The sequence below is a fragment of the Nansenia antarctica genome, assembly GCF_963989245.1.
Source record: "Nansenia antarctica genome assembly, chromosome: 8".
Classification (NCBI taxonomy): domain Eukaryota; kingdom Metazoa; phylum Chordata; class Actinopteri; order Argentiniformes; family Microstomatidae; genus Nansenia; species Nansenia antarctica.
This window is the reverse complement of record NC_137678.1, coordinates 52845785-52865722: the sequence shown is the minus strand read 5'-3', so window position 1 is coordinate 52865722 and position 19938 is coordinate 52845785. Positions and strand designations below refer to the sequence as shown.

The 19938-nt window shown below is 50.5% G+C and overlaps 1 protein-coding gene across 2 annotated transcripts in view; it reads left to right on the top strand.

The window, feature by feature from the left end:
- Positions 1-19938, top strand: part of dennd5b (DENN/MADD domain containing 5B) — a 74541-nt gene that overhangs the window by 39057 nt on the left and 15546 nt on the right. Inside the window, exons 6-17 of one of the 2 annotated variants that reach the window (XM_080537758.1) lie at positions 1529-2155; positions 3034-3265; positions 6687-6837; positions 7814-7904; positions 10032-10157; positions 11919-12071; positions 13027-13099; positions 13685-13766; positions 14142-14270; positions 15840-15961; positions 17764-17909; positions 18883-18924. In XM_080537758.1, coding sequence (XP_080393884.1) covers positions 1529-2155; positions 3034-3265; positions 6687-6837; positions 7814-7904; positions 10032-10157; positions 11919-12071; positions 13027-13099; positions 13685-13766; positions 14142-14270; positions 15840-15961; positions 17764-17909; positions 18883-18924 — 1974 coding nt within the window. The remainder of the gene's footprint in view (positions 1-1528; positions 2156-3033; positions 3266-6686; positions 6838-7813; positions 7905-10031; positions 10158-11918; positions 12072-13026; positions 13100-13684; positions 13767-14141; positions 14271-15839; positions 15962-17763; positions 17910-18882; positions 18925-19938) is intronic. The other variant, XM_080537759.1, reaches the window with a different exon arrangement.

Here is a 19938-nt window from a genome sequence, read left to right as displayed (position 1 = left end):
GACTGAAAATCGGCCAGATTATCTTTGTGTGTACCAGGCTTTAGGCCAGTTTTGACTTTAGGCCAGTTTTGATTCACTAAGAAGTCCAGGTTTAACCCCCCCCCCCCCCCCCCCCCCCCCAGGGCTAGCCTAGCTGCTAGCCTAGCGAAACAAACATAGCAAACAACTTTGTACACACACACACACTGGTGGACCGACTCGTCAAACTTGGCATGAAGACATTAATGAGACTGGTGCTTTGCTTTACCTCACCACAATAATAATAATCACTTTTATTTGTATACCTTGTTATAGGTATAGGTTATACCTTGTTCCTGCAAACATCTCCCACAGCAGCCCCCCCCCCCCCCACACACACACACACACACTGAGAGACACACACACACACACACACTGACACACTGGCTGATCCGCAGCCGTGTGATTCGCTGAAAATCAAATAACAACAAATACCTTTTACTCACTTATTTACGGTACTCCTATTTACTCCATTTACTACAGTAAATTCACTCCCTCTAAGGCCAGGTTTGAGTCACTCCCTCTAAGGCCAGGTTTGAGTCACTAAGGCCAGGTTTGAGTCTCTAAGGCCAGGTTTGAGTCTCTAAGGCCAGGTTTGAGTCTCTAAGGCCAGGTTTGAGTCTCTAAGGCCAGGTTTGAGTCTCTAAGGCCAGGTTTGAGTCACTAAGGCCAGGTTTGAGTCACTAAGGCCAGGTTTGAGTCTCTAAGGCCAGGTTTCAGTCACTAGGGCCAGGTTTGAGTCTCTAAGGCCAGGTTTGAATCTCTAAGGCCAGGTTTGAGTCTCTAAGGCCAGGTTTGAGTCTCTAAAGCCTGGTACACACATAAAGATTTTCTAAATCTTAACAGATTTTTTATCTGAGAGACCCCACACATGAAGATAAAAAATCATGGATTGAACAGTTTTGATCGTATTGTGTGTGGTGTGCTCCGATATTCTCAATACAGCACACCACATATACATAAAGATCGGACAGATACGACAGTCTAGTCTCGTTCCCCCAAGCCAGAAATCTTGCGTGATCAGGATAGTAGTACCCTGACTGACCAAATAAAGGGCAATGTGCGACAGGGCAAATAAAGTTAAGTCAGCTCGCTTCTTGATTGGCTACATTCCATTCGGACTCGCGAGTTGTCGAGTAATCTTTAGAGCCATCCGATAATCGGGCGTTTGCTGTCCTTGGTCGGAAGGACTGAAAATCGGCCAGATTATCTTTGTGTGTACCAGGCTTTAGGCCAGTTTTGACTTTAGGCCAGTTTTGATTCACTAAGAAGTCCAGGTTTAACCCCCCCCCCCCCCCCCCAGGCTAACCTGTGCTCCCCCCCCCCAGACTAACCTGTGCTCCCCCCCCCCAGACTAACCTGTGCTCCCCCCCCCCTAGGCTAACCTGTGCTCCCCCCCCAGACTAACCTGTGCTGCCCCCCCCCCCAGACTAACCTGTGCTCCCCCCCCCCAGACTAACCTGTGCTCCCCCCCCCCCCCAGACTAACCTGTGCTCCCCCCCCCCCCCAGGCCAACCTGTGCTTCGTGGACATAGACAACCACAGCATCGAGCTGCCGGAGGACTTCCCTCAGTTCCCCAACAAGCCTGAGTTCATCCAGGAGATCAGCGACGTCTTGGCGCGTTTCGGCATCTCGCCAGTGGGGGGCGCCCCTCGCACCTCTACCCCCACCCCTACGACCACCACCCCCCCCGCCCCGGGGCCCTGCCCCCCCGGCCCCCTCCCCAGGCGAGCCCCCGGCCTGGCGGCCCTCAGCGAGCTGGAGGATGACGGGCGGAACGGGAACCTCGGGGGGGAGGGGCTGAAGGGGGAGGGGCTGAACAGGAACCTGGGGGGGGAGGGGCTGGCGGTACTGGAGCGACTGCAGGCGCTGGCCCGGCGCACAGGCGTGACGGTGGGACGTGTGGACGCCCTGCGGGCCCCAGGGGGGCTGGCCCAGGGGGGGGAGGGGGGGGAGGCCCAGGGGGGGGAGGGGGGGGAGGAGCTGAGGAACGCGGTGCTTAACGTGCAGCTGAGGGAGGTGTTCGCCAGCCGCTTCACCGCCATGTTCAATGACTACGAGGCCTTCGTCATCCACGGCGCTGGCGATCTGCAGAGCTGGCTGACCAACCGAGACACGCTGCACAACTTTGACAAGGTACACACACACACACACATACACACACACATACAGGTCTGTCACACAGCCACGCCTCCATGCTGGTTCTGGTTCTTGAACCTAATCTGGAACCGGCCGCCACGTTCAGACCGATAATAAATAAATTGGTTCAGAACCTGAAAAGTCGTTCACAGAGGGAAGGGTTGGGGTTAGGGTTAACAGAGGGAACTGTATCATCCTCCCAGTGAAGTAGCTGCCATCTAGTTGTGACGTGTTTGTTTATCCCGCCCCTTCATCACCCAGCATTGATGAAGCTGATGGTTCTGGTTACACTGGTATGAACGCGGGCTGGTTCACCAGACAGACAGCACCAAGGTTCACCAGACAGACAGCACCAAGGTTCACCAGACAGACAGCACCAAGGTTCACCAGACAACACCAAGGTTCACCAGACAGACAGCACCAAGGTTCACCAGACAACACCAAGGTTCACCAGACACACAGCACCAAGGTTCACCAGACAGACAGCACCAAGGTTCACCAGACAGACAGCACCAAGGTTCACCAGACAGACAGCACCAAGGTTCACCAGACAGACAGCACCAAGGTTCACCAGACAGACAGCACCAAGGTTCACCAGACACACAGCACCAAGGTTCACCAGACAGACAGCACCAAGGTTCACCAGACAGACAGCACCAAGGTTCACCAGACAGACAGCACCAAGGTTCACCAGACAGACAGCACCAAGGTTCACCAGACAGACAGCACCAAGGTTCACCAGACAGACAGACAGACAGACAGACAGCACCAAGGTTCTGAGGTTCCAGAACGGGAACTGGAACCGGCACGGAGCCTTAAGAGCTACACACACACACACACACACACACGCTATAGTAACTCCCCCCCCCCTCCAGGCCTCCTTCCTGTCCGACCAGCCGGAGCCGTACCTGCCCTTCCTGTCCCACTTCATCGAGACGCAGATGTTCGCCTCCTTCATCGACAACAAGATCATGTCTGGCTGGGAGGACAAGGAGCCGCTGCTGCGCGTGTTTGACGGGCGCGTCGACAAGGCCCGCCTCTACAACGTCCGCGCGCCCAACCTGAGGTCCTCCACCTACCAGAGGTGCACCTGCCTGAAGGAGTCTGGTGAGTCTCTACCCCCCTCCCTCTCTACCTCTCTACCTCTCTTACCCCCCTCCCTCTCTGTCTGTCTGCCTGTCTGTCTGCATCCACCTACCAGAGGTGCACCAATCTGAAGGAGTCTGGTGAGTCTCTACCCTCCTCCCTCCCTCCCTCCCTCTCTACCCCCCTCCCTCTCTACCTCTCTACCCCCCTCCCTCTCTACCCTCCTCCCTCTCTACCTCTCTACCTCTCTCCCTCTCTACCTCTCTACCTCTCTACCTCCCTCCCTCTCTACCTCTCTACCTCCCTCCCTCTCTACCCCCCTCCCTCTCTCCCTCTCTACCTCTCTACCTCTCTCCCTCTCTACCTCTCTACCTCTCTACCTCTCTCCCTCTCTACCTCTCTACCCCCCTCCCTCTCTACCTCTCTCCCTCTCTACCTCTCTACCTCTCTCCCTCTCTACCTCTCTACCTCTCTCCCTCTCTACCTCTCTACCCCCCTCCCTCTCTACCTCTCTCCCTCTCTACCTCTCTACCCCCCTCCCTCTCTATCCTCCTCTCATTTATTATTCTGAAGCAGCTAGTCTTCCCTTTAGTCTCGACTGATGCTCCTTTAGGATTTTTCTTTATCTCAACACACACACACACACACACACACACACACACACGCACACACACACACACACACACCGTACTGTGCTTGTGAGAGTGTCTAGTCAGGTCTTTTCTCTTAATTAGAGTTTGTGTGGCTTTCCTAAATTAATTACGTCTCTAATTGCTGCTGAATTTGCAAAAGGACTCAGAGCAGAGATGGGGAATGGAGGGGTTTTAGGGTGTGTGTGTGTGTGTGTCTGTCAGGACCCTGTCTGCCTGTCTGTCTGCCTGCCTGCCTGTCTGTCTGTCTGCCTGGCTGCCTGTCTGTCGGTCTGTCTGTCTGTCGGTCTGTCTGTGTGCCTGTCTGTCTGTCTGTCTGCCTGCCTGCCTGTCTGTCTTTCTGTTTGTCTGTCAGGACCCTGTCTGTCTGTCTGTCTGTCTGTCTGTCTGTCTGGCTATCTGGCTGTCTGTCTGTCTGTCAGGACCCTGTCTGTCTCTATGTCTGTCTGTCTGTCTGTCTGCATCCACCTCCCTCTCTATCTCTCTACCTCTACCTCCCTCCCTCTCTACCTCTCTACCCCCCTCCCTCTCTAACTCCCTCCCTCTCCATCTCTCTACCTCTCTACCTCCCTCCCTCTCTATCTCTCTACCTCTCTACCTCCCTCCCTCTCTATCTCTCTACCTCTCTACCTCCCTCCCTCTCTATCTCTCTACCTCTACCCCCTCCCTCTCTATCTCTCTACCTCTACCCCCCTCCCTCTCTCCCTCTCTACCTCCCTCCCTCTCTACCCCCCTCCCTCTCTCCCTCTCTCCCTCTCTACCCCCCTCCCTCTCTACCCCCCTCCCTTTCTACCGCTCTACCTCCCTCCCTCTCTACCCCCCGCCCTCTTTCCCTCTCTACCTCTCTCCCTCTCTACCCCCCTCCCTCTCTACCTCTCTCCCTCTACCTCTCTCCCTCTTTACCCTCTACCCCCCTCCCTCTCTACCGTCTACCCCCCTCCCTCTCTACCTCTCTCCCTCTCTACCTCTCTACCCCCCTCCCTCTCTATCCTCCTCTCATTTATTATTCTGAAGCAGCTAATCTTCCCTTTAGTCTCGACTGATGCTCCTCTATGATTTTTCTTTATCTCAACACACACACACACACACACACACACACACACACATACATACACACACACACACACACACACACACACCGTACTGTGCTTGTGAGAGTGTCTAGTCAGGTCTTTTCTCTTAATTTTGTGTGGCTTTCCTAAATTAATTACGTCTCTAATTGCTGCTGAATTTGCAAAAGGACTCAGAGCAGAGATGGGGAGTGGAGGGGTTTTAGGGTGTGTGTGTGTGTGTGTGTGTGTGTGTAAATTCAAAAGCACCTATGGGGCTTTTCCACAACGGTGCTGACCTGGTGCTGACCCGGGTCAGCCCGCTTCGTTCCCCTTTTCCATTCGTCGTTCCAGGTCGGTTCGGTCCCAGGTCAGCTCGCTTCTTTAGCTCCACATCGAGAGCAGGGTCTAAAATGTCATATCCGGGTCTCTTTGCCAGGCTACGTGTGACGCTGCACACCGTTGATTGGTCAATGGAAATCGTCATCCCATGTCCCATCCCATATATTTCTTCACTAACCGCCATCTTGAAATACCACATTCACTCTAGGAAAATGTCACTACATTTTCTGTAATAGTTTATTAATAAAGATTCTGAAAATTATGCTGACCATCGTATTATCTTAGTTTAATGTCATTTCAATGAATCATATAACTTTTATTTACAACAAGCACAACACAAAAATCGCTATTATGCACCGTGTTTGTCCGTGAATAACACCGGCTGTGGAGGTGATACAAACACAATACTCCTTTGCTAACTTCACCATCTGTCTACGGTCATTTTGAGCCCTTAACCACCGCGCTGACACCCCGAGAAGTTATGCTTTTAACCGTAAACTCGATGAACCGGGAGTTCACCTGGCCGCTGCTGCTGTGCTGTCCAGCCATTTTCGCCGTTCACTCATGAGTCAAATGCCGGTTTTAACAGGGAATTCGCTCCGCGCTGTGTCCACGGTGATAGGAGTGGAGGATCGACTCCATTCAAAAACTTTTGAATTCCATGGCTTCTCCTCTTTCCGGACACGTTTGAATTGTTATCCTAACCCCCGGTAAACCGAAGTTATTAACCCGCAAACGGCACCGTGTTTGTCTGTGAATAACACCGGCTGTGTCATGAGTCAAATGCCGGTAGATTCGCGTCTTGTCGGCGTTTCCCGATGATGATACTACAGTTCATAAAGCAGACAAGTGAAGGCAGTGGTTTTAAGGGTTCAAAAAACATGACTTTATTATGTGTACATAGCTTCCTCTCTCTCTTTCTCTTTCTCTCCCAAAAAATCACGGCTGTTGCTGTGTACACCCGGAAGCTTTTTGCCAGGCTGCGTGTGACGCGTAACTCCGCCTACTATCGTCTACTCCTCCTACTAGTCCGGGTCGGTTTGTGTATAATGGAAAACCAGAACAGATCAAAGTGACCCGACCTGACCTCGAACTGATCCGAACTGCACTAACGCGGGACCCTGATGGAAAAGCACCACTAGTCCTCACTATGGATATGTAAATGTCACCCTCCCCCTCTCTCTCTCTCCCTCCCTCCCCCTCTCCCTCCCTCCCTCCCTCCCTCCTCCCTTCCTCCCCCCCTCCCTCCTCCCTCCATCCCTCCTCCTTCCATCCCTCTTCCCCCCTCCCTCCCCCCCTCCCTCCTCCCTCCCTCCCTCCTCCCCCCTCCCTCCCCCCTCCCCCCTCCCTCCCCCTCTCCCTCCCTCCCTCCTCCCTCCCTCCTCCCCCCTCCCTCCCCAGCCCAGGCCATAGAACAGAGGCTGATGAAGATGGACCACACAGCCGTCCACCCCCACCTGCTGGACATGAGGATCGGCCAGGGCCGCTACCAGCCCGGCTTCTTCCCCTCACTGCAGGCCGACGTCCTCGCCACCGCGCCCCCCAGCAACAAGTTAGTTACCATAGCAACCCTCACTAACTAACTAACCCAATAACCCACCAACAACAAGTTAGTAACCATGGCAACCACGACTAACTAACTAACCCACCAACAACAAGTTAGTTACCATGGCAAGCCTGACTAACTAACTAACCCACCAACAACAAGTTAGTAACCATGGCAACCATGACTAACTAACTAACTAACCCACCAACAACAAGTTAGTAACCATGGCAACCATGACTAACTAACTAACTAACCCACCAACAACAAGTTAGTTACCATAGCAACCCTGACTAACTAACTAACCCACCAACAACAAATTAGTTACCATGGCAACCCTGACTAACTAACCCACCAACTAACTAACGCACCTGCAACAAGTTAGTTACCATGGCAACCCTGACTAACTAACTAACTAACTAACCCACCAACAAGTTAGTAACCATGGCAACCCTAACTAACTAACCCACCAACAACAAGTTAGTAACCCTGACTAACTAACTAGCTAACTAACTAACTAACTAACTAACCAACCCACCAACAAGTTAGTTACCATGGCAACCCTAACTAACTAACTAACTAACCCACCAACAACAAGTTAGTGACACTAACTAAATAACCCACCAACAACAAGTCAGTAACCCTGGCAACCCTAACTAACTAACCCACCAACAACAAGTTAGTAACCGTGGTAACCCTGACTAACTAACTAACCCTGGGGTGAATCCAGCCTAACACAGCTTGTTCTGTGAGCCTGCTAACAATGTAAAGTAATGTTCTAGTTAACTAGGTAGCAGTGGGGATTACTTACACAATCCATTGCGTTGTTGCAGTAGTTATACTCAACTAGCGAGTTTGTGTTGTGATTCTCAACAACGTTGAAATGTATTTCCGTGTTTTAAAATAACAGTCTGAACCCTGTCAGGTGGTCTAACCCTAACCCAAACCCTGTCAGGTGGTCTAACCCTAACTCAAACCTTGTCAGGTGGTCCAACCGCACAGCGACGGGCCAGCGGAGGAAAGACCACCACAGACAGCAGACAGAACACCTCACCCTGGACAACCACCTCAGAGAGGTACGCACACACACACACACACACACACACCCACCCTCCCCTCTTCATCATCTCCTCTTCCTCCCCCCGAGTCTGGCAGCAATTTTATTTTCTTAGAAAGTTGTAGGTAGTTATTATTATTATTATCATTATTATTATTTGTAAGTTAGTTCTGTTGTGTTACTTGTTCTGTTTCACGTCCTCTAAGTCTCTGTTGTTGTTTTGTGTTTTAGTTGAGTTTTCTCTCTTTGTCTCGTCTGAATGTCTTCTGCATTCATGTGCATGCCTCCTTCTTTTCTTTTTCTTTCTTTGCCATTCTTTTCTCGTTCCCCTCTTTTCTGTGGGCTGGGTTTGGGCCGTACCACCCCAGCAGCGGGAGGGGTGTCTGGTCCTGCAGAACTCTATGGCCTTCTGGGAGTGGGACAAGGCGTCCCCCCCCCCTCGCAAACCACCCAGAAAGTCTGCCTCAGCCAGCTGCCTGGTATGATGGACCCCCCCCTTCACAACCCCCCCCCCCCCCTTCACAACCCTCCCCAGCTGCCTGGTATGATGGACCCCCCCCCCCCCCTCCCCTCAGCCAGCGTCCTGGTATGATGGACCCACCCCTTTACAACCCCCACCCCCCGTCTTATTAAGGTCCTTAATGACATTTGTGTAAACACTGACTCTGAAAAATCTCAGTTTTGGTACTACTAGACCTTAGCGCTGCCTTTGACACTGTAGACCAGGACATTCTAATAGATAGACTAAAAGCCTGGATAGGACTTTCAGGCACTGCCCTAAACTGGTTTAGATCCTACCTACAGGACAGAAGCTACTATGTCTCCATTGGCAACTTTGTATCTGACCAAATTAAAATGACATGTGGGGTTCCCCAAGGATCAATCCTTGACCCCCTCCTTTTCAATCTCTAGATGCTTCCATTGGGACACATCCTAAAAAATAACTAAATTGCCTATCACAACTATGCGGATGACACTCAAATCTACATAGCCCTCTCACCGAACGACTATAGTCCCATCGACAATCTCTGTAATTGCATTGAACAAATAAACGCCTGGATGACACAAAACTTCCTCCAATTAAACAAGGACAAAACAGAGATAATTGTATTCGGTGCACCTGACAAAAGATCGAATGTCAGTGCAAAACTTGATTCTCTCTCTCTTCAAACAAAAAAAGAGGTCAGAAATCTTGGTGTAATTCTAGACTCTGATCTAAACTTCAACAGCCACATAAACTTGATAACTAAATCAGCCTACTATCACCTGAAATACATAACAAGAATGAGAGATTTCATGTCCAAACAAGACCCTGAAAAACTCATCCATGCATTTGTTTCGAGTAGACTTGATTATTGTAATGGTCTACTAACAGGCCTATCTATAGGAGCTGTTCGTAAGCTGCAGCTCATCCAAAACGCCGCTGCTAGGGTCCTAACAAAAACAAAGACATTTGAACACATTACACCAATCCTGAGATCCCTGCACTGGCTACCAGTCTCTCAGAGAATTGAATTCAAAATCCTCCTAATTACATACAAATCACAAAATGGTATTGGACCAAAATACATATCAGATCTCCTCCCACTCTATATTCCAGCAAGGCCATTAAGGTCAGCTGAGGCTAATCAGCTAATCATTCCAAGAGTGAAAACAAAACACAGTGCAGCAGCTTTCAGTCATGCTGCTGCATGCTCCTGGAACAAACTCCCTGAAGAAATCAAATGTTTTTTGCAGCAGTTATGATTAAACACAAACACTTCTATCAATGTCTTTTATCCATTAACTATTGTCTTATTAAATGTTTTATCCATTTAACTCTCTTGCTTTTATTCTTTGTCATTTTTCTTTTCTTACTATGCTCCTCTTGCTGTATTTTAATAATGTATGTAAAGCACTTTGAATTAACCCTGTTGTATGAAATGTGCTGTACAAGTCATGCCCAGCTGCCTGGTATGATGGACCCCCCCTCCCCTTCACAACCCCCCCCCCCCCCCCCCCCCCCCCCCAGCCTCAAGCTCCCCAAACGACCCCCACTCCACTCTCCTCCTGATTTACTATCTAGTAGTGTGTACACGCACACGTACACACACACACACGCACACACACACGTTGCACCACTAAGCGATCCTCTGTCCCGGTGCAGAAGTACATGGCGGAGGCCCGCCTGGGGAAGAACCTGCGGCCCAAGCTGTCGGACCTCAGCCCCGCCGTCATCGCTCAGACCAACTGGAAGTTCGTGGAGGGACTGCTGAAGGAGTGTCGCATGAAGGTGGGTGGAGAGAACATGGAGGTGGAGGTGAGAACATGGAGGTGGAGGTTAGAACATGGAGGTGGAGGTTAGAACATGGAGGTGGAGGTGAGAACATGGAGGTGGAGGTGAGAACATGGAGGTGGAGGAGAGAACATGGAGGTGGAGGTGAGAACATGGAGGTGGAGGTGAGAACATGGAGGTGGAGGTGAGAACATGGAGGTGGAGGAGAGAACATGGAGGTGGAGGTGAGAACATGGAGGTGGAGGTGAGAACATGGAGGTGGAGGTTAGAACATGGAGGTGGAGGTGAGAACATGGAGGTGGAGGTGAGAACATGGAGGTGGAGGTTAGAACATGGAGGTGGAGGTTAGAACATGGAGGTGGAGGTGAGAACATGGAGGAGAGAACATGGAGGTGGAGGTGAGAACATGGAGGTGGAGGTGAGAACATGGAGGAGAGAACATGGAGGTGGAGGTTAGAACATGGAGGTGGAGGTGAGAACATGGAGGAGAGAACATGGAGGTGGAGGTGAGAACATGGAGGTGGAGGTGAGAACATGGAGGTGGAGGTGAGAACATGGAGGAGAGAACATGGAGGTGGAGGTTAGAACATGGAGGTGGAGGTGAGAACATGGAGGAGAGAACATGGAGGTGGAGGTGAGAACATGGAGGTGGAGGTGGGAACATGGAGGTGGAGGTGAGAACATGGAGGTGGAGGAGAGAACATGGAGGTGGAGGAGAGAACATGGAGGTGGAGGTTAGAACATGGAGGTGGAGGAGAGAACATGGAGGTGGAGGAGAGAACATGGAGGTGGAGGAGAGAACATGGAGGTGGAGGTGAGAACATGGAGGTGGAGGTGAGAACATGGAGGTGGAGGAGAGAACATGGAGGTGAGAACATGGAGGTGGAGGTTAGAACATGGAGGTGGAGGAGAGAACATGGAGGTGGAGGTGAGAACATGGAGGTGGAGGTGGGAACGTGAAGGTATAACACATGGCCATAGTGCAGACAGACATAAAGGTGGTAGATGAAGGTATAACACATGGCCATAGTCCAGACAGACATAAAGGAGCAGCAACAAGTCTCTTTTTGGCCTCGGATGAAAAGCAAGTCTTATTCCTGAAATAAAAAAGTAAAAAACGAATTTCACCTTCAGCTTTCTAACTAGCTGCTGAATGTGAGGCTTAAAAGAGAGAGAATCGTCAATTGTAAATCCTAGGTACTTATAATGCGATACAGACTCAATCTTGGAGCCCTGAACAGTGGTGATAGAAGGGAGGTTCAGAGGCGTGGATGTAGCAAACATCATAAGTTTGGTTTGGTCAGCATTCAAAATAAGTTTTAGATCACACAGGGTTTGTTTTACAGTATTAAAAGCAAGTTGTAGCTGACACAGAGCCTGGCCTGGTGTGGATGCAGAGCAGTACATCACAGTGTCATCAGCATAAAAATGGAAATGAGCATTTGAGACATTCTGATGGAGAGTGTTGATGTATTATAAATTATAAATTATAAATTATGTATATAATGAATTATAAATTATAAATTATGTATATAATGAAAGGTAATGGCCCCAGGACTGATCCCTGTGGCACGCCCTGGGATACACCAAGGGAGCTGGAAGTGACACCTTCTGCCTGCACACACTGAGATCTGCCTGATAGGTCATTCTTAAACCAATAAACAGTTTGTTCCGACAATCCTACACTGGTTATTGATGGTTTGTTTGTGTGTGTGTGTGTGTGTGTGTGTGTGTGTGTGTGTGTGTGTGTGTGTGCAGACCAAGCGGATGCTGGTGGAGAAGATGGGTCGTGAGGCGGTGGACCTGGGCCATGGAGAGAACACCATCACAGGGCTGGAGGAGAACACGCTCATGGCCTCCCTCTGCGACCTGCTGGAGCGCATCTGGAGCCACGGCCTGCAGCTCAAACAGGTCAGGGTCAGGGGTAGGGTCAGGGTCAGGGGTAGGGTCAGGGGGAGGGTCAGGGGGAGGGTCAGTGTTAGGGTCAGGGGGAGGGTCAGGGGTAGGGTCAGTGTTAGGGTCAGTGTTAGTGTTAGGGTCAGTGTTAGGGTCAGGGTCAGTGTTAGGGTCAGTGTTAGTGGTAGGGTCAGGGGTAGGGTCAGGGGTAGGGTCAGGGTCAGTGTTAGGGTCAGGGGTAGGGTCAGGGGGAGGGTCAGGGGTAGGGTCAGTGTTAGGGTCAGGGTCAGTGTTAGGGTCAGGGTCAGTGTTAGGGTCAGTGTTAGTGGTAGGGTCAGGGGGAGGGTCAGGGGTAGGGTCAGGGTCAGTGTTAGGGTCAGGGGTAGGGGGAGGGTCAGTGTTAGGGTCAGTGGTAGGGTTAGGGTCAGTGTTAGGGGTAGGGTCAGGGGGAGGGTCAGTGTTAGGGGTAGGGTCAGGGGGAGGGTCAGTGTTAGGGTCAGTGGTAGGGTCAGGGTCAGTGTTAGGGTCAGTGGTAGGGTTAGGGTCAGGGGTAGGGTCAGGGTCAGTGTTAGGGTCAGGGGTAGGGTCAGGGTCAGTGTTGGGGACAGGGGTAGGGTCAGTGTTAGGGTCAGGGGTAGGGTCAGGGTCAGTGTTAGGGTCAGGGGTAGGGTCAGTGTTAGGGTCAGGGGTAGGGTCAGGGGTAGGGTCAGGGTCAGGGGTAGGGTCAGGGTCAGTGTTGGGGTCAGGGTCAGTGTTAGGGTCAGGGTCAGTGTTAGGGTCAGGGGTAGGGTCACGAGTAGGGTCAGGGTCAGTGTTAGGGTCAGGGTTAGGGTCAGGGTCAGTGTTAGGGTCAGGGTTAGGGTCAGTGTTAGGGTCAGAGTTAGGGGTAGTGTCAGGGTTAAGGTTAGGGTTAGTTGAGGTATTGGCTGTGTGTTCTGTGATCTCTGACCTCTGACCTTTGACCCTGCAGGGGAAGTCGGCCCTGTGGTCCCACCTGCAACACTACCTCACCCTGCTGACCCCAGAGCTGCCAGAGTCACCAGGTAACACACACACACACACACACACACACATACACACACATGCACGCACACACGCAAAAACAAGCACAAGCACATAATATGTGACACGTTCTAATGCTTTGGTGCTCATGTCGGGATCTGATGATCAGACTTTTCTTCAGAAGAATGTGAATACATTTCCACGTTGTTGAAAATCAACGACACATCGCTAGTCAGCTAACACAGCTTGTTTTGTGAGCCTGTTAACAATGTAAAGTAGTATTCTAGTTAACTAGGTAGCAGTGGGGATTACTCACCCAGTCCATTGCGTTGTTGCAGTATTTGACTAGCAAGTTTGTGTTGTGATTCTCAACAACGTAGAAACGTAGTTCCGTGTTTCAAAAGAAAAGTCTGAACATTTTGATTGGTTGCTGACATGCGGACCAAATGATCAGACACATATGTCACATACTGTATACACCTAACCCATATACACACTCATATTCACACATACATGCAGATGGTGGGCTGCCCAGGCTAAGAGTGTGTGTGTGTGTGTGTGTGTGTGTGTGTGTGTGTGTGTGTGTGTGTGTGTGTGTGTGTGTGTGTGTGTGTGTGTGTGTGTAGTGTCCAGAGGTCCTGAGAGGAGGAAGTCAGAGTTGTCCATCGGGATGCCGTCCCTGCGTGTGTCCGTCATACAGGATATGAGGTAATATCTACTTCCTGCCTGTACAGGATATGAGGTACTATCTCCTCCCTTTCTCTGTACAGGATATGAGGTAGCTACTTCCTGCCTGTACAGGATATGAGGTAGCTACTTCCTGTCTGTACAGGATATGAGGTAGCTACTTCCTGCCTGTACAGGATATGAGGTAGCTACTTCCTGCCTCTGTACAGGATATGAGGTAGCTACGTCCTGCCTCTGTACAGGATATGAGGTAGCTACTTCCTGTCTGTACAGGATATGAGGTAGCTACTTCCTGTCTGTACAGGATATGAGGTAGTTACTTCCTGTCTCTGTACAGATGGATCATCAGTCTGTTATATCTGACTCTAAACTCTCCTCCCCCTCTCCTCCCCCCAGACACATCCAGGGCATGGGGGAGATAAAGACGGAAGTGGGGAGGGCACGGGCGTGGGTCCGTCTGTCCCTGGAGAAGAAGCTGCTGTCACAACACCTCCGACAGCTGCTGGCCCACCACACCCTGACCAAGTACACACACACACACACACCAGGGTTTCCGTTAACCGGTAATTACCGGTCTTTGTCCGGTAAAATTAGTTGAAGTCCGACAAGTTGAAAACTCGTCGGACATAAATGTCCGGTGAAAATAATTCCCTCTAACCATTTTCAGCTGAGCACCAAACACACACACATAACACTGCCCGAGAGAGAAGGACCCGCCCCCTTTAGTTAGCCTATAGGCTATAGGCTAACTAAAGGGGGCGGGTCCTTCTCTCTCGGGCAGTTGTGTGTGTGTTTGGTGCTCAGCTGAAAATGGTGTCCCGAAGCGGAGCGCTTTAACTTTATCGCACAATAACAAGGAGAACAAACGAAACGGACAACATTTACACTAAGATGGAGACAAACTTCAGCGATATGATCTAACAGCCGGTCTTCAGGACGACATACAGACCCGTATGAGCTTACAGGGCTATCCCCTATCTATCTGAGAAAAGGCATAGCCTAGGCTGTAACATCGAACGGAAATTAGCCTATACGCATTGCAAGTTAATTTAAAGCCTATTTATTTTCAAAGAGTTTTATTCTATTTTATTTTATCTGATAAAAGGCATATGAACGGAAATTAGGCTAGCCGTGTCACGCCAGAAGCCTACATGCTTGCACTGTTACTGTTCAATAAAATGTTATACATCTAGACATTGTGGTATTTCTTTATATACGTATCCCAGACTGCCTATCAATTGTTTCTCAATAAACAGTTATGTTCTCCCCATTGTCATACTCCCGAGCTAAACGAAATGCCGTCCCAACCAGCGAGACCTGGTTATAGAAATGACGTTGTTTTATTGATTTTAAAAAAAGGGTAAAACTGGAAAGAGAAAATAGAAAACTCACATTAATCCCAAACAATTTAACAAACTTCAGTTAACGTAATGTGGAGTCCGTTCATTGATCGATGCTGTCTGTTCAGTTCCCAGTGAGGCGCCCGTTCAGCGCTGGACCCGTTCAGCGCTGGATTTGACGCATGGCATAGCGCGCATGCGTCAAATCATGTTATATTATTATATATTATATAGCTCGCATCTAATCGTATCGGATGAGAAATAGACATTAAATGGCATATATAGGCCGCTACACAACAGTAATCACCGCGACAAACAGCTATATTAGATTTGGAAGAAAAAAAATATGATTTTGATTATTTTTTTTATTTATTATATTTTAATATGATGACCGGAATATATCACGTTTGTCCGGTAAATCGAATTCTTCCCGGACACGATGTCCGACGGCAAATTTTTCTAACGGAAACCCTGACACACACACACACACACACACACACACACACACACACCACACACCACACACACCACACACACACACACACACACCACACACACACACACACACACACACACACACCACACACACACACACACACCACACACACACACACACACACACCACACACACCACACACACACCACACATACACATACACACACACAACACACACACACACACCACACATACACATACACACCCTCTCTCTCTCTCACACACTCTGTGTGTGTGTGTGTGTGTGTGTGTGTGTAGGAGGTTGTATAAGCGCTATGCGTTCCTGCGTTGTGAGGAGGAGAAGGAGCAGTTCCTGTTCCACCTGCTGTCGCTCAACGCCGTGGATTACTACTGCTTTACCTCCGTGTTCACTACGATAGGTAACTACCCCCTAACTACCCCCCCTACTCCCTAACTACCCCCCTAACCCTGTCCCTCAACACTGTGGATTACTACTGCTTTACCTCCGTGTTCACTACGATAGGTAACTACCCCCTAACTACCCCCCCTACTCCCTAACTACCCCCCTAACCCTGTCCCTCAACGCTGTGGATTACTACTGCTTTACCTCCGTGTTCACTACGATAGGTAACTACCCCCTAACTACCCCCCCTACTCCCTAACTACCCCCTAACTACCCCCCTAACCCTGTCCCTCAACGCTGTGGATTACTACTGCTTTACCTCCGTGTTCACTACGATAGGTAACTACCCCCTAACTACCCCTAACTACCCCCTAACTACCCCCTAACTACCCCCCTAACCCTGTCCCTTAACGCTGTGGATTACTACCGCTTTACATCTGTGTTCACCACCATAGGTAACTACCCCCTAACTACCCCTAACTACCCCCTAACTACCCCTACCCCCCCTAACCCTGTCCCTTAACGCTGTGGATTACTACTGCTTTACCTCCGAGTTCACCACCATAGGTAACTACCCCCTATCTACCCCCCTAACCCCCCCTAACCCTGTCCCTCAACGCTGTGGATTACTACTGCTTTACCTCTGTGTTCACCACTATAGGTAACTACCCCCTAACTACCCCCCCTACACCCTAACTACCCCCCCTACCCACCTAACTACCCCCTAACTACACCTAACTACCCCCTAACTACCCCCCTAACCCTGAACCCCCCTAACCCTAACCCCCCAAAGCACAATGAATTGAACGCAGACACACACACACACACACACACACACACACACACACACACACAGACAGAGAGTTCAGTCCTGTTTGTCCCTGCAGTGATTCCGTCCTGTTTGTCCCTGCAGTGATTCCGTCCTGTTTGTCCCTGCAGTGATTCCGTACCTGTTTGTCCCTGCAGTGATTCCGTACCTGTTTGTCCCTGCAGTGATTCCGTCCTGTTTGTCCCTGCAGTGATTCCGTACCTGTTTGTCCCTGCAGTGATTCCGTACCTGTTTGTCCCTGCAGTGATTCCGTACCTGTTTGTCCCTGCAGTGATTCCGTGCCTGTTTGTCCCTGCAGTGATTCCGTCCTGTTTGTCCCTGCAGTGATTCCGTACCTGTTTGTCCCTGCAGTGATTCCGTCCTGTTTGTCCCTGCAGTGATTCCGTCCTGTTTGTCCCTGCAGTGATTCCGTACCTGTTTGTCCCTGCAGTGATTCCGTACCTGTTTGTCCCTGCAGTGATTCCGTACCTGTTTGTCCCTGCAGTGATTCCGTCCTGTTTGTCCCTGCAGTGATTCCGTCCTGTTTGTCCCTGCAGTGATTCCGTACCTGTTTGTCCCTGCAGTGATTCTGTACCTGTTTGTCCCTGCAGTGATTCTGTACCTGTTTGACCCTGCAGTGATTCCGTACCTGTTTGTCCCTGCAGTGATTCCGTCCTGTTTGTCCCTGCAGTGATTCCGTCCTGTTTGTCCCTGCAGTGATTCCGTACCTGTTTGTCCCTGCAGTGATTCTGTACCTGTTTGTCCCTGCAGTGATTCTGTACCTGTTTGACCCTGCAGTGATTCCGTACCTGTTTGTCCCTGCAGTGATTCCGTCCTGTTTGTCCCTGCAGTGATTCCGTACCTGTTTGTCCCTGCAGTGATTCCGTCCTGTTTGTCCCTGCAGTGATTCCGTACCTGTTTGTCCCTGCAGTGATTCTGTACCTGTTTGTCCCTGCAGTGATTCCGTCCTGTTTGTCCCTGCAGTGATTCCGTCCTGTTTGTCCCTGCAGTGATTCCGTACCGGGCGGTGGTCGTCCCGGCCAGGAAGCTGAGCAGCAGCATGGTGACCTCTAACCCCTGGGTGTGTGTGTCCGGGGAGCTGGGCGACTCTGGGGTCATGCAGATCCCCAAGAACGTCCTGGAGATGACCTTTGATGTGAGTACCACCTCCTAGCCCCGCCCCCGTGAACATCTCTGAGCTGGGGGTCACGCATGACATCATCTCATGACATCATCTCATGAAACAGAAATGTCTGTTGTTTGTTTTGTAACTCATCACTTTCATACTCACCCTGTTTATCATCCCTCCTCCATTCACCTTGGTGTCATCGTCATCACACACACACACACACACCACCTGTTTCGCTTGGTGTTCCTCAGAGCTGTTCCAACCCTCCTGTCATAACTGTCATTCTAGGATTAGGGTTAGCAGTGAACATCCTTACAGCCTGACCCTGACCCTGACCCTAACCCTGACCCTGACCCTGACCCTGACCCTAACCCTGACCCTAACATCATTACAATCTGACCCTGACCCCAACATTACTGACCCTAACTCTAACCCTAACTCTAACTAACCCTAACTCTAACCCTAACCCTAACCCTAACCCTGACCAAAACAACCTTCACAGCTCCTTGGATTTTCACTTCCTGCCTTTCTTCTCAACGGCGTCTTCAGAAGAAGTGTGCATGCATCTCTGTCAGGGAGGCTGGTGGAGGTAGACCAGGGGAGGCTGGGGGAGGTAGACCAGGGGAGGCTGGGGGAGGTAGACCAGGGGAGGCTGGTGGAGGTAGACCAGGGGAGGCTGGTGGAGGTAGACCAGGGGAGGCTGGTGGAGGTAGACCAGGGGAGGCTGGTGGAGGTAGACCAGGGGAGGCTGGTGGAGGTAGACCAGGTGGGGCTGGGGGAGGTAGACCAGGGGAGGCTGGTGGAGGTATAAACTCTATACCAGTCTAGTATAGCGTATATCTCCCCACTGAAGCGCTTGGTCTGGGTGGATGGGGTTGGGGAGGGGTAGTGCACTCTCATGGGGGACCTCCATCTTACACACACACACACACACACACACACACACAGTCATGCTCTCTGTCATCCATCATGTCCTAACCCTGTGTCTTCATCTCCCCAGTCTGCTTTCAGGCCTCACACGCACATCTCCACCATGTTCAAGGTTAGACATATCCCCCCCCTCTCTCCCTCCCCCCCTCTCTCCCTCCCCCCCTCTCTCTCCCTACCTCTCTCCCTCCCCCCCTCCCTCCTGGGCGGGTTGTGTTCACTCAGCCACTACGTTCTCAGCCCTAAGTTACTCCAGGGAGACTGTCTAACCCAAACCCTGACCCTGAGTAAGGCCCTCAGCCCTAAGTTACTCCAGGGAGACTGTCCCTGGAATCTCTGATTGGAAGTCGCTTTGGATAAAAGCGTCTGCTAAATGGTTAAAATGTACAAATCTGTACATTTCTCTCTCTTGTCGGTCAGACCTGGGGGGCATTCCATCAAAGTTGCTAAAGGAAAATCCAGGCTTATTATCACAACATCCGGACTCATCACATCATCCAGACTTATTCTGACTCATCACATCACAACATCCGGACTCATCACATCATCCAGACTTATTCTGACTCATCACATCACAACATCCAGACTCATCACAACATCCAGACTCATCACAACATCCAGGCTTCGCGAGACTTTGATGTTGATGGAATACCCCCCTGCTGTGCATGTTGTTGTTGTTGTTGTTACTACTCACTAGCATTATGTAGAGTCATGCCTTTGTCCTTGAATGTCACTTTTGAAACTCTGCAGTTCATTAATGTCACCATAGCAACAAGACTCTCATCTTTAACTCACGTTGAACTGTGATGTGAGGAGTCTCATCTAAGGGCCATTCAAGGGTACAGCCTGGGGGCCGTTCCACTAACGTTGATTAGTATATTTCGGCGATTAAAATAAATCCTGCGATCAGGCAACTTGGGATTGGAATTCAAGCCTCAGTTGATTCCTCGAACGAGGATCAGGCTTGTGTCATGAGTGTTCACAGAACACCGGCTTAGAAATCCTCGATATGGGCGCGTGCACGCAGACATAAAGAGCCCCGAAGAGTCAAACTGTCGAAATGAAGATTGATCTTTATGAAGATGACAAATAAGATGTAAAATAGTGTAATACTGCCGCAATTAACAAG